The sequence below is a fragment of the Bos indicus genome, chromosome 16 (genome assembly GCF_029378745.1).
Source record: "Bos indicus isolate NIAB-ARS_2022 breed Sahiwal x Tharparkar chromosome 16, NIAB-ARS_B.indTharparkar_mat_pri_1.0, whole genome shotgun sequence".
Lineage (NCBI taxonomy): Eukaryota > Metazoa > Chordata > Mammalia > Artiodactyla > Bovidae > Bos > Bos indicus.
In genome coordinates, this window is record NC_091775.1 from 80,006,351 (window position 1) to 80,018,923 (window position 12,573).

General features: G+C 50.6%; 1 protein-coding gene and 1 non-coding gene across 2 annotated transcripts in view; one reads left to right on the forward strand and one right to left on the reverse strand.

Annotated features, from left to right (window-relative positions):
• Window positions 1-2,129: 2,129 nt before the first annotated feature.
• The window catches only part of KIF14 (kinesin family member 14), a 49,566-nt gene continuing 39,122 nt past the window's right edge, over window positions 2,130-12,573 (reverse strand). Inside the window, exons 24-30 of the mRNA XM_070768742.1 lie at window positions 9,526-9,750; window positions 9,174-9,355; window positions 7,241-7,399; window positions 6,451-6,573; window positions 5,464-5,538; window positions 4,331-4,469; window positions 2,130-3,985 (exon numbers count right to left, since the gene is read on the reverse strand). Coding sequence (XP_070624843.1) covers window positions 3,594-3,985; window positions 4,331-4,469; window positions 5,464-5,538; window positions 6,451-6,573; window positions 7,241-7,399; window positions 9,174-9,355; window positions 9,526-9,750 — 1,295 coding nt within the window. The 3' untranslated portion in view covers window positions 2,130-3,593. The remainder of the gene's footprint in view (window positions 3,986-4,330; window positions 4,470-5,463; window positions 5,539-6,450; window positions 6,574-7,240; window positions 7,400-9,173; window positions 9,356-9,525; window positions 9,751-12,573) is intronic.
• On the forward strand, window positions 4,666-4,772 carry LOC139176581 (U6 spliceosomal RNA). Its single transcript, XR_011561038.1, has one exon. It is a non-coding gene; the product is annotated as a U6 spliceosomal RNA (small nuclear RNA).

Sequence of the window (12,573 nt, forward strand, 5' to 3'; positions counted from 1 at the left end):
TATGTGCGGGTCCCCGGGCGACAGTGGTGGCACGAGCTGACCAGCCCACCTTCATAGCGCTTTTCCAAGGCTGTACATCACTTCTGCTATTGTCCTCTTGGCCACAGCTGTGGTAGGGAATTCACCCGGCCTCAGGGCGAAGGCATTGAAAGGTTACAGGCCCAAGGGTTTGGGACCCAGGGTGGGAGCGGTCAATTCACCCACACACGTAGAAGCTGTGATACGGGCACAGGGTGGAGCACTATACAGCAGTGAAAGCAGTGACCAGCTGCCGGTCACAAACGTAACAGCGAGCAGAAGCCAGACTCTAAAGAGCTCACAGGTGCAGCTCCATCCGCGTGAGGTCAAACCATCGCAATGAAGGGCAGTGTCACAAGTCGGGTGGTGCTCGCCTCTTGGGGGCAGTGACAGGAGGTCTCTGGTATTCTGTTTATCTAGGTCATGGCTACACTGATGTCTTCACAAGGTGAAAATCCTTGCAGGACACATGACCTGGGCATTTTATGTATTTGTCATGCTTCAATTAAAAAGTCCATTTGAAGAAAACTGAGCTTGCCAGGGAGTATGTCTCACCAAGTACAGGTAGAAAATGAGAAGACATTTAAACCCTGAGTGCCTTACAGCTGATGCTCTCCTGACGGTACCCAGAGTGGCCTGAGACCGGGAGACGCTAACTGCCCTCTGTTTCAGCCGTGAGGTGTGGGGAACCTGTCACGGCAGCCAGGACGAGCAAGCCCACCTCCCTTCACTGTCTCCTACTCCAGGAAGCAGTACCCACCCCACCTGCCGCCTGGGCCCAACACCTGGACTCGTCTTCTCCCTCCGTTCCCTACTCCTCCCTTCACGAGGTCACCACATCTGGTCCATTTGCCCCCCTGAACATTTCTAGGACTCACTCACTGTCCAGCTGGACAGTGAGTGACCCTGGCCCAGGCGTTCTGCCGACCACCCCTCGGCCATCCCACCCCACGCCCTGTCCCCCACATGGAGGGATGCTCCTAGAGCCCACGTTTGAGAGCCTTTCCCGGCTTAACCGCGCAAGGGCCAGGCTGTGGAGCCAGGTCTCTCCTGATGTCCTGATGGCCCGTGAGCCGCCAGCCCCAGGCCCCGCCCCCGGCCTGCCTGGCCACGCCCCAGGCCCCGCCCCCGGCCTGCCTGGCCACGCCCCCAGGCCCCGCCTTCTGCAGTCAAGCTCACGCAGTTCCTGCAGCGGCTTTCGCTCCGCCCAGACCGGGCCAACAGCCCGCCGTGTCCCAGGTCAGACCTCACACGTCTCAACCTGTGGGTGGGGGGCCTGCGGCCCAGCCCGTCCGGGCACCGGCCACTGCACCTCACCGCTGCAGTGACCCACCGTCCCCTCCCGAAGGCCCAAGGCCGCTGTCTCCCGGCGTCTCGAAGCCCGGCCCGCCCATCACCAGTGCTCAGGGAACAAGATGGAGAGACTTCCAGATCTGAGGGCCGGGCAGGACCGGACAAGCTGCAGAGGAGGAGGGAGGTTCCTGTCACCAACCCCAGGCCAGGCACACGGGCCCCGCGCGGCCTGCGCAGACTGAGCTCTGTGAGGCTGACGGCAGGAGTGAGCCACGTGTGACTGGGCGTCATTCTGGAGGCAGTTCTTCAGTGGAGCAGCCAGGAGATAAGCTCAGAGATTAGGAGAGTCTCTTGGAGGCTGGTGCGGGGCAGAGCGGGCAGGAGCCTGGGAGTGACGGGGACTCAGGAGTGACACGGACCCGGGAGTGACGGGGGCCCGGGAGTGACACGGACCTGGGAGTGACGGGGACCCGGGAGTGATGAGGGCCGGGGAGTGATGGGGAGTGACGGGGGGCCCCGAGGGAGCGCAGCGGAGGGGCAGGTGGGGTCTCTGTGGAGGACGGGCGGCAGGGCTAGTGTCTGGCTCGTGGGCCAGGATGAGCAGGGCGGTGGAGCGGGGCTGGCTCTGACACTTGACAGTGACTGTCCACACGAGGCGGGGCCTTCCCGAGGGCAACCTGGTGGGCACAGGACGGGGTCTCATGACTGGCAACGGGAAAGTTGGACACCGACATTACGGACAGGAGCGAGACCACAGACCCAGAAGCGACTTTTCACAGGCATCCAGTCATTATAACACATCTCATCAGCGTACATGATTCCAACAGAAAATATACTTACCAAAGTTGGTTTAAATATTGTGTAACAATCCAGAGTATAAATATATGTACATACAAAATTTTACGAAGACACTAAAAGGTTTCTGACCAATGAAGTCCTGAGTTTAGAGAACAGAAAGTAAGGATTAAATACTGAACATCAAGATTAAAAACTACCACACTAATACTGTAGGATGTTCCTCCAAGAGGAACAACCTTCAGGAGAGGTCCTTGCCTGTACACCTGCTCTTCCTAAAACCTGACAGCAAAGAGCCACTTGGCAGAGCACTATGACAAATGCATATGGACCCTCAGAGCGAAAACAAGCTCAAATGCCAGAAAGAAAAGAAAAAAGAAAACAAAAGCACACTTTTTACACTGCACCGTTTTAAAGCACCTGAAAACACATGGTTCATTGGCATCATAAATAAGAACCAGTCACTGTGAGAATATGTCTGCCCCTGGCACCAACTCCCACAGCCGTGCAGGGCACACAGCACATCTGCACACGCAGGGGACAAGGCGGAATCTGGTTACTCAAAATAATTCTTGCCCAAGACCTGCTCGACCTCACTCCCGCCAGGTCACTGGGTATCTCTTCAATTTACACACATTTCTGCAGCCGAAAATGTCAAACGATCTCCTTGAGGGACGAGCCCCAAAGTGCAATATTACCTCTATTTCCTGATTGTAAATAAAGGGTTTAAGTTCAGAGATATAATAAAGGTCTTAAATCTTCATTGAATCATGTACAAACTCCCTATGCCTTCATCAGACAAGAGTTATCAAGGGAAGACCTGGCCTCTGATTCCCCAACCCCATCCAATAGTTGAATTAATATTCAGTGGGTTTGAAGTTACATTCACACAGCCCCTAACACGAAACCCCTGGCAGATAGAAGTGAGCTAGCATGCCAGCAAACCAGGTTATTAATATAAATTATACTATATTAGGAAGCTGCTCATAATTTGCAAAGAAACAGAAAACTGTGTCCTGAACACACCATTCAAAATGGCAACCAGTTAATCTTCCAAGAAAAGGGCTGTCGATTCAACAAGGCAGGTTAAGCTGCCCTGGTTAGACTTGCTATGGCAGCTTCACCATAAAACTCATGGTAGTTATCTATTTGCAAGGGAGTGAAGATACAGGCATGAAGGTGTCCACTTCCAGGAAATAACTTCTCTGTCACCACAGTCCCCATAAGAACCATTACACATAGACTATTGAGCCAGCCCGAGGCCGCACACTCCTGTTAAAGATGAACATTGACATTTCCAGGCAACGGACAAGGACCACTCACTTGGTTTTGAATTCCAATTCTATCCGATTGCCACGAAACTCTGACATGGTCAGTACCTGTCTTACATCGTCTGCAGGGAATTGCGGCTGCACACTCAGGCATCTGAAATCAGCGTCCACACCCAACAGGAGGCCACCCACAGACTGGACGGCTCTGGAGCAGGCTTACTGCTCTCTGGCGGGAGGAGATCCCTCCCCGGCGCCCTCACAGGTGGGCAACACATCCTGCTCTGAGCCCCCCAGGGCCAGGCCCGGGAGCTCGTACACCCGCTTGGGCACTCCTCGGGTTCTCTGGGGGCCGGGCCTGTCCGACCCGGGCTGCTCTTGTCCTGCTGCTCTGGGACCCTGATCACAAGTTTCCCAGGGCCCCCACAAACCAGGTCCTTCTTCAAATTCAAAACCCAAGAGCAGTGAGGTAGCGCAGGACTCCAGCTCCCGGTGGCCGGCTTGGGCTCTGCTGTCCTCAGGGCACCCGCCCCAGTCGCCATGGAGACCCCGGGCAGAGCTGCAGAGACGCTGCACACAGTCCTGGAGGAGGGCCACGTCCCCACAGTGCCCTGTGCAAGGAGAGGGGAGAGATGGTCACCTCGCCATCCCTCCCCAGGGGGTGTGACCCGAGACATCTACACCAAAGTGACCCCTTGGGACACTCCAGACAACATAAGGGCATTCAGTGCATCTGTCAGATAAGCAGCTTGTTCTTCAGGATCTAGTAGTTTAGGCAGAGGAACTCACAGATGGTAAGTAGGAATTCAATCATACTAGTTCCTGCAGGTCATTAATGCCAACAAGGGGCACTGATGAGGCCTCAGTGAGTGAATCAAACCAGAAATGAGAAGATGCCTGAGATTCCTCAAACTGTCAAGTCCTAATTAACTGCATATTCCATTTGTACTACATACCTCTCAGTGCAGAAATAATAATTTGAATAGTTTGCTCTAAGCCACATTTTAACTTGAAGAATTCTTGGGCAAGATTGATCATCTTCTTCAAATCTTCATATTCAGAATTTTCTTCTTGTACTTGAGTTCTGAAGCTTTTCTGCGTAAAAAAGTTCATAGTTTAAAAAATATATAATAGGTTACATGGAGGAAAGACTCAGTCAAAATAATTTTAGTTGCCAGAATTTTACCTTCAAAATGACAGTGAGTTTAAATTTCGAGACCAAAATATGATATGAACAATTACTATATTCAAAAGAAACAAAAAGTTTTAAATAATTTAAAAATAAAGTCCAGTGCTCGCTTTGGCAGCACATATACTAAAATTGGAACGATACAGAGAAGATTAGCATGGCCCCTGCGCAAGGATGACACGCAAATTCGTGAAGCGTTCCATATTTTTAGCACATGTATACCTGTGATGGATTCATTTTGATATTTAGCAAAACAAATATGACTATGTAAAGTTTAAAAATAAAATAAAATTAAAATTACACACAAAAAAAATAATAAAATAAATAAAAATAAAAAAATAAAAATAAAAATAAAGTCCAATTTCCTATTTTATGAAAATGAAATAAAACAACAGTACCTTCCGTTTACTACCCAATATCATAAAAGATAAATTTGTTTAATTTTTAAGAGCTCAACTTTATATCTCCTGCTTATTTTAACAGACATTTTCAAGCTATAGAAATTTTGATTCCATACTTAGTTCATATTTTTCTATTTACCTGTGACATGAGTAAAATAATTTGTCTAATTTGCCTGTCTTAAAATCTTTGTGCATACTGATTATTAAACATAATTTTTTAGCCTATGGTGATTATTCAAGCAAAAGCTGACAGCAACAGAAAGAAACAGGCACGACACATTAATACGCTCAGTTTCTGCACACGATTTCATCCATCACTAAGCCTAACAAGTTAGACACCAAGAGGAAGATGCCTGAGAGCTCCTGCCCCTGCTTCCAGTAAACAGGCAGAGAGGAGTCACCGGCGAGCGACAGAAACCAAAGCACATCCGCGCCAGAGCCCAGTGAGATGAAAAATACACTCCACAAAACCAAACACCAAGACAAGAGCTTCTCTTACTGTTTTCCATTCAGCGAAGAGGTTTCCGAGGGATTCGATCAGTCCCAGGGCATTAGCTTTCATCTGTTTGGTAACCTACAGAGAATGGTAAAATATTTTATTATACAAATAACTGTTTAGAAGTATAAAAATCCTGGCATTCTATGGGATCTGCCAGGGAGAAGAGTTTTTGTCCAGTAGTCACGAGCTTGGGGCTCAGTTACTGAGACTACAAGTAAGTAGCCAGTGTCCAAGTCACAGAAGTGGATTTTCTTTCTAAATAAGTTGCACACTGGTCCCACATTAAATGTGGATACCTGAGTCTTCCTGGTCCAGTGGTTAAGCGTCCACCTTGCAATGCAGGGGACACCGGTTCGATCCCTGGTCCGGGAGGATCCCATATGCTGCGGAGCAACTAGGCTCGTGTGCTGCAGCTGCTGAGCCCCGGCTCCAGCACCTGGGAGCCGCAGCTGCTGAAGCCCACTCACCCAGACCCTGTGCTCTGCAACCAGAAGCCACGCGCAGCAACGAAGAGTAGCCCCCATTCTTTGCAACTAGAGAAAGCCCACGCAGCAACAAAGACCCAAAAATAAATAAAACTATATAAAAAAAAAGAAATTATAAGAACAAAACTAAATAAACAGTAGTTCCCATTCTCAAGTGGAAAAGCAGAGCCCTAATTGAAGGAGGAAAAAGAGAGGCGGCAAGTGGCCACTAGGGGTCACTGACACACTCCGTCCTCTCGGATTCATCTGCAGGCTGAATCTCTCTGGCAACCACCGGCCCGGGCAGGACCCACAATGTTACCCTCGAGAGGGGCTGCCATGACTCAGGTGTAAAATTGAGAAAATCACCAGGAGAAATGATGCCAACAGCCTTTTCAATAAAAAATAACCCAACTAAAATACATAAATTTATAAAGACCTCATTCACTGAGTTAAACTATTTTTAGAAACCAACTTGACCTACTCTCTGGTACTATCCAGGACGCTCCTCTTTTTGTCTTACCTCAGCTTGGGGACTCTGTCTTAGGAGTTCATGCTCAAGCTCTTTTGCTTTTTCTATCCCAGAATTGAGAAGACTCTTTATTCCCAGGTCCACACCATCACAAACGGCACCCACAAAATCATCCTAGAAAAAGTTTTTAAGCATTAACTGGCAAATTCAATTTCTATATATATTTTAAGTTACCAAATAATTAAGTTAAATATTCTGCTTATTTTAGGACTGTAGACAGGGAGGCCTGGCGTGCTGCAATTCATGGGGTTGCAAAGACTTGGACATGACTGAGCGACTGAACTGAACACATTCCTAGTTTATTAATCCAACTAAAGCTAGAATAAGACCTAACAGTATGTAAAGAAAAAAAAACACTTTTGTATTCTACATATACTGCAGAGGGTGTTTGTCATCTTAAATAGGATACCATGTGGCTAGAACAAACATCTTAATATAACACTGTGTTTTCAGTAGCATGAATAATTAAAGCAAACACACATTTTCTAGAATCACACGCCAATGTAGTTATGAATACACTCTCCGTGTTGGCTGGCTGAGCACCCACCCTTCAGAGCAGACGGGTACCATCAAGCCAAAGACCCAGAAGGTACGGGCAGGATCCCAAATCAACGGGTACATTTATCCACTCAGACTGTAACAGCTTTCATCTTCTGCTAAACTAGTAAGGTACGAGCAGCTCTGAAAAGTAAACATTTCTCCTGCTCCGTGGCCCCTTGACAGGAAACGCTGCTGCTCCCTGAGATGAAGGCTGTCAGCATGAGCAAGCACGGCCCATTACCTGCAGGCCGGCGGCCCCGTGAGCACTGCTCTCCAGGAAGTGCAGCCGGTCCCCGCTAAGAGCCACTGACCGCCCCACGCACGCAACGGCTCGGTGTACGGTTTGGATCACTTGCTTTTGAGCCTCTTTGACCATCGGTGAAATATCTGAAGAGCATCCCTGTAAGACAAAAATGGCCCAAGGTGTCAGGTACCTGAGATGACCAGGGGAGGGAAGAACAAGAAGATGTGGTTCTGCGCCCACTCCTACAGCAGCCGTGCTTCACAAGAGTCCGATCAGAGCCAGACAGCGTGCAGCCCAGCAGCCTCTGACAGTGAGGGCATGAGGAGGACACAGGGACACAGGAGGACACCAACAGACAAGCAGGCCGCAGCGAGGTGTGCGGATTCCAGATCAGTGAAGGAAAGTTACATGGCTCAAAACAGCCTGGAGTTAGAACTGCCCTCCAGGTCCTCCCCACCATTCTATGGAAAACAAAGAACTCTGTCACCCGAAGGAAAAAAAAAATGGACATTAAGGTTGACTACGCCCAGCTCCCAGCTGGTCCAGCCTCTGGCCGATCTCCAAAAATCTTGCCCCAGCCGTTTAAGAGGTAACTACTCCAAACAACCTTGGAGAGGAACAAGCCTCCTTAAGACAGTAGCTTTCCACATATACGCCTATATGTACCTACTCTCCTTGGGTTAGTGCAACAGCTCACTAATCTGACTGCTGCCCCTTCTCGCTTCATTAAAGGTCATCTGTTCCTGTAAAGTGCAGGTCTCGTTCTTTTTCTGAATCTTGCCGTCTCTAACTCCATACCCTACAGTCAGTGTGGTAGAGTCCCTCGCAGGAGGCACCTGACATGACAAAGTGTCCACTAGATGAGAGGACTGGGGAGGCCTGGGAGGCACCAGAGGGTCTGGCCAACATCCAGAAGCTTCACTGTCTCTCCAGGTTTCCGCTTTGGCCCCTGGGATGTGCGGGCCTCTCTCGGCAGAGGTCTGGGCATCGGCAGACTCAGGGCCTCTGCTCCCACTTGCCCTCCTCCATCCTCACTGGGAACGTGGCTGCTGGAATAAAAACGCAGGTCCCAGGGACCCCGGCCCTACATGTGATGACGCTCTGGCCAAAGATGTGTGAAAAGAAATGTCACATGACCATTTCCAGAAACCTCCTTGAATGAAGACCCCCAAGGCCCCGACCTTCTTTGTTCCGTCTCCCATCCCATGCACTGACCTCCCCTGGGGCCCTGCCATGGGGTGGACACAGAGCCCGGGGCCCTGCCACAGGGTGGACATGGAGCTCAGGCCAGCCACAGGCTGCACTGAAGGAAGTGGGGCAGCCAAGCCCACCTCCAGATGTTATGAGAGAAAAGAAGCTTCTATCTTACATCTTCCTACAGCCAAACCTCATCTAAGGGAAGAGGCAACAGAAATACTCTTCGCCCTGGATCAGGTCAGCAGGCTTGTGACCAACTCACCACCTTTGACCAGAGTGAGCCCCGCCCCCTCCCCCAGCGCCAGAGCGAGGCCCCGCCCCTCCCCAGTCCCAGAGCGAGGCCCCGCCCCCTTTCCCAGCCCCGCTGCGGCCTGGGGGTCAGGAGCACTCTGCACTCAAGGCTATGGCCTACCAGTGGTGAACAGTGGACACATCCTCCCTGGCCTTCCCTTCCTTATAGAGGAGACAAACCAGTGCGCACGTCTGGGGCTGCAGCGAAAACTAGAGGAGTTAATATTCATAAACCACACAGCACTGCCACAGCCTGGCCCACAGAAACCCCTGGAAGTCCTGGTTCATTAAGTCCATTATTAAACACCCAGTCTCGTGATCTCACACAGAAAGCGCTTCTGAAAACCCTAGAGGTCTGGGTCTGGGCGAAGCACAAACAGGAGGAAGTCAACAAACACCTGCTGAGCAGAGGAGTCCTAAGGGGGACCCACGGCCCCGTTACCTGCAGAAACAGCTGCAAGCGGCCCCCCAGCGTCCTCACTTCCCGCCGCAGCTCGGCCAGCAGGGCCGCCCGGCCAGCCTCCAGGGGGACACCGCTCACCCAGGGTGCCGTCAGCACCGTGAGCTGCTGGAACGCGCTTGCCACCTGGACTGTGAGCGATTGGTTTGCTCGGTCAGCGAACACTTGGAAAGAAGAAGAAAAGTGATGAGCAGAAACGACCTCCCAGTAAAAGAGCTCACAGACGCTCGCCACGCAAACACGAGCGTCAGACAATACACGGCAGAGGTGACCATGCCACCGAGGATGCGCAGGACACAGCGGTCCCCGCGGGCGGGTCGGTGCGGACGCTTACGGTTACACTGACTGTCCTCGTCCTGCTCTTCGTGGGCTCTGGACACGGCCAGTACCCCGTCGTGGATTCTGAGGAAATTACTCATCAGGCTGTCTGCCACGGTGCCTTCTTCATCATCACTCTGTCCAAGAAGCTCTAACGACGAGCTGATCAACTCTTTGCAAATGCCAGGAAGGAAGGGTTCCGCTGAGTCCAGGTAAACAGGGCTGGATTTCCCCACTAAGCCTGTGTCGACAGAAAACAGCCATCATAAGGCTCGTTTCCAGGGACAACGCTTGCAAACACACACAGCATCAGTGCAGCCACTGCACAACGCCAGGCACACATTCCAAGCAGGCCGCTCCCATTTCAAGACACCCTCCTTCCTCTACGCAAGGGGAAGACAGCCCCGCAGAGGGACTCCACCAGCTTCTCAACAGCATCCACCCACCCACAGCCCAGCAGCTACGGAACCAGATAACAGGGAAACCAGAGATCCCACGTAACCACTGATTGCATCTCCTTCTTAATTTACTTATTGGCAACACCTAAGGAAGTGTGAATTGGTGAAAACAATGGTAGCTGCATAAGGCAAAATAACATGAACACAATAAACATAAGGAATAAACCACACGCTGGAAAAGCAGGCAGTCGTACAGCAAACAACGGAAGGAGGGTCCCGGTAGCTCCTCCTATAACACCTCCTGCTTCAGCTGTCCTACACCCGGAAGAGGAGAAAGCCCAACAACTGTCCACAGTCAGTGTGTCACGTTCTAGGGAGACAGCCTCTCAGAACAACTTTCTAAGCACCGTCCAAGCCAGAGGCAGACAGAAAGTGTGAAAGAGCCCATCGGCACCTCTGGAAATAACTGCACCCAGAACACCAGCCCCTGAGCAGGGCTCTCATTTAACGTACACAGTTGGTCTTCTGGTCCAATCCACAGGCGACTAGAAACAGCAAACTACAAAAGAAAGTACATGCAAGCCCTGGGCGGGGACTACTGAGTGGAGAGGCAAAACAAGAGCTCGATGTGGGCGGAGAAAACAGAAGCACGGCCGTGCCTGAAGCTGTCACTGCGGGTGACGACAATCAACTTCGCGACGACAGTGACCTCCCACCACCTGCTTCATGAGACGCCAGTCTGAATGCATCAAGTCCAGCTGCAGCCTGTCACAAACATCTGTGCAAGTCTAGTTTCAGAACACAGCCCCTCAGGTGAGAAGTTCAGACACGTACTGACTCTCTACAGTCAGGAGGTGCCGCCCCCACTAGCCCCCGGCAGGCCTGGTCCTGCTCCCACCGCGCAACCACCCAGGCGGGGTCACACTAAACACACAGGTGGGCTTCTATCTCCCTCTGGGAAAACTGCAAATAGGCAAAGACCTCTTACGTCTGACTTCCCCTTACACCTTAATTTTTTTAAAGGGCACTTAAAAATGACTCTTGAGTGGCTGAAACTAACGCAACACTGTAAATCAACTATTCTTCAATTTAAAAAAAAGACCCAAGAGGAGATACGTTCAGTTATCTGGAAAAGGTACGCTTACAAAACATCTTACTCTTAAGTAGTACTGGATAAATAAGTTGCTACCACAGATACACAGCCTTTTATTTTGCTGGTAAACAAAAAGTCTATGGCCTATTTTGCTTTGACTTACATTAAACAAGCAGTAGGATAATAAATGCCTTCCTAAAAGATAAGTTTATGATTAAAAAAATACCTCTAGTGTCTTTTATAGTCAAGATGAGATAATTTCTTTCATGGCTAATCATATCCCACTGATATCGTTATAGATTATTACATTACGTAGCAATTTTTAAACTCAGTTTACTAGGGTACAGGTAACACTCTGTAGTGTTCGCATCTTGAGTGTACAGCGTTTTTACACACGTGCACACCACGTAACTGCCACTGGGGGGCGCACACCGCCAGCGTGTCGCTCCTCTGCCTGCCACTGGGGGGCGCACACCGCCAGCGCGTCGCCCCTCTGACTGCCACTGGGGGGCGCACACCGCCAGCGCACCGCTCCTCTGCCTGCCACTGGGGGGCGCACACCTCCAGCCCATCGCCCCTCTGACAGGCGCCCTTGTGGCCCACTCCTCTGTCTTGTCACTGCAGCTCAATTTCCCCTATCTTTGAACTTCCCATAAACAGAATCATATGGGATGTACTCTTTATTATATAGTTTCTGATACTTCACATGGAGCATGGCTCAGCTGGTGAAGAATCTGCCTGCAACGCGGGAGACCTGGCTGGGACCCCTGGGTTGGGAAGATTCCCCTGGAGAAGGGAAAGGCTACCCACTCCAGTACTGCGGCCTGCACACGACCGAGCGACTTTCGCGCCCACACCTCACGTGGCGCTTTCGGGCTCACCCGGGTGGGGTTCTTTTCTGTCTCCACGTAGTAGTTTGTTGCTACCAAGTAGTGACTTTAATTATTAGAGGTACTTACACATATAAAGTATATCCCCCCCTCTTATGAAAACTAATATTATAGTCAATATTGGCATAAAATAATTATTCAGGAGAAAAAGTTCTATAACTTTTTCTTTTAAACCATTAAAACTGGAAGTAATTTTGTGACAGATGATATGTGTGTGTTACGCGAAATCCCAAAGGACACGAGGGAGTGTTGTGCCGAGGACGCCCTGGCCCTGTCCTGCGTCACGCCGGACGAGCGGTGCTTTCTGGCCGAGGGCAGCTCTCCCGGAGACCTTGTTCACGAGCAAGCACGTGTGTGCAGCACTCCTCCTCCTCACACAAGTGACATCCTGTAACACACCATCTTCCACACTTGGCCTCTTTCCACTTGGAAGAAAACAGTATCCTCATACGTTTGTGAACACACACACGTCTTCCCCATCTGATCCAGTCACTCAGTTAACACTTGGAAATACACCACAGAGCGCAGAGCTTCAGAAGCGGGAGGGCCTCTGGCGAGCCCTCCTGTTTACAGAGGCGGCGGGAGCTCCCAGGAGACGAGAGGATTCGCACAAGCACAGGAAGAGGGACGGTGGCAGAGACAAGCCCTGGAGCTGCTCTTGGTAAACGATAGAACCCGATGGA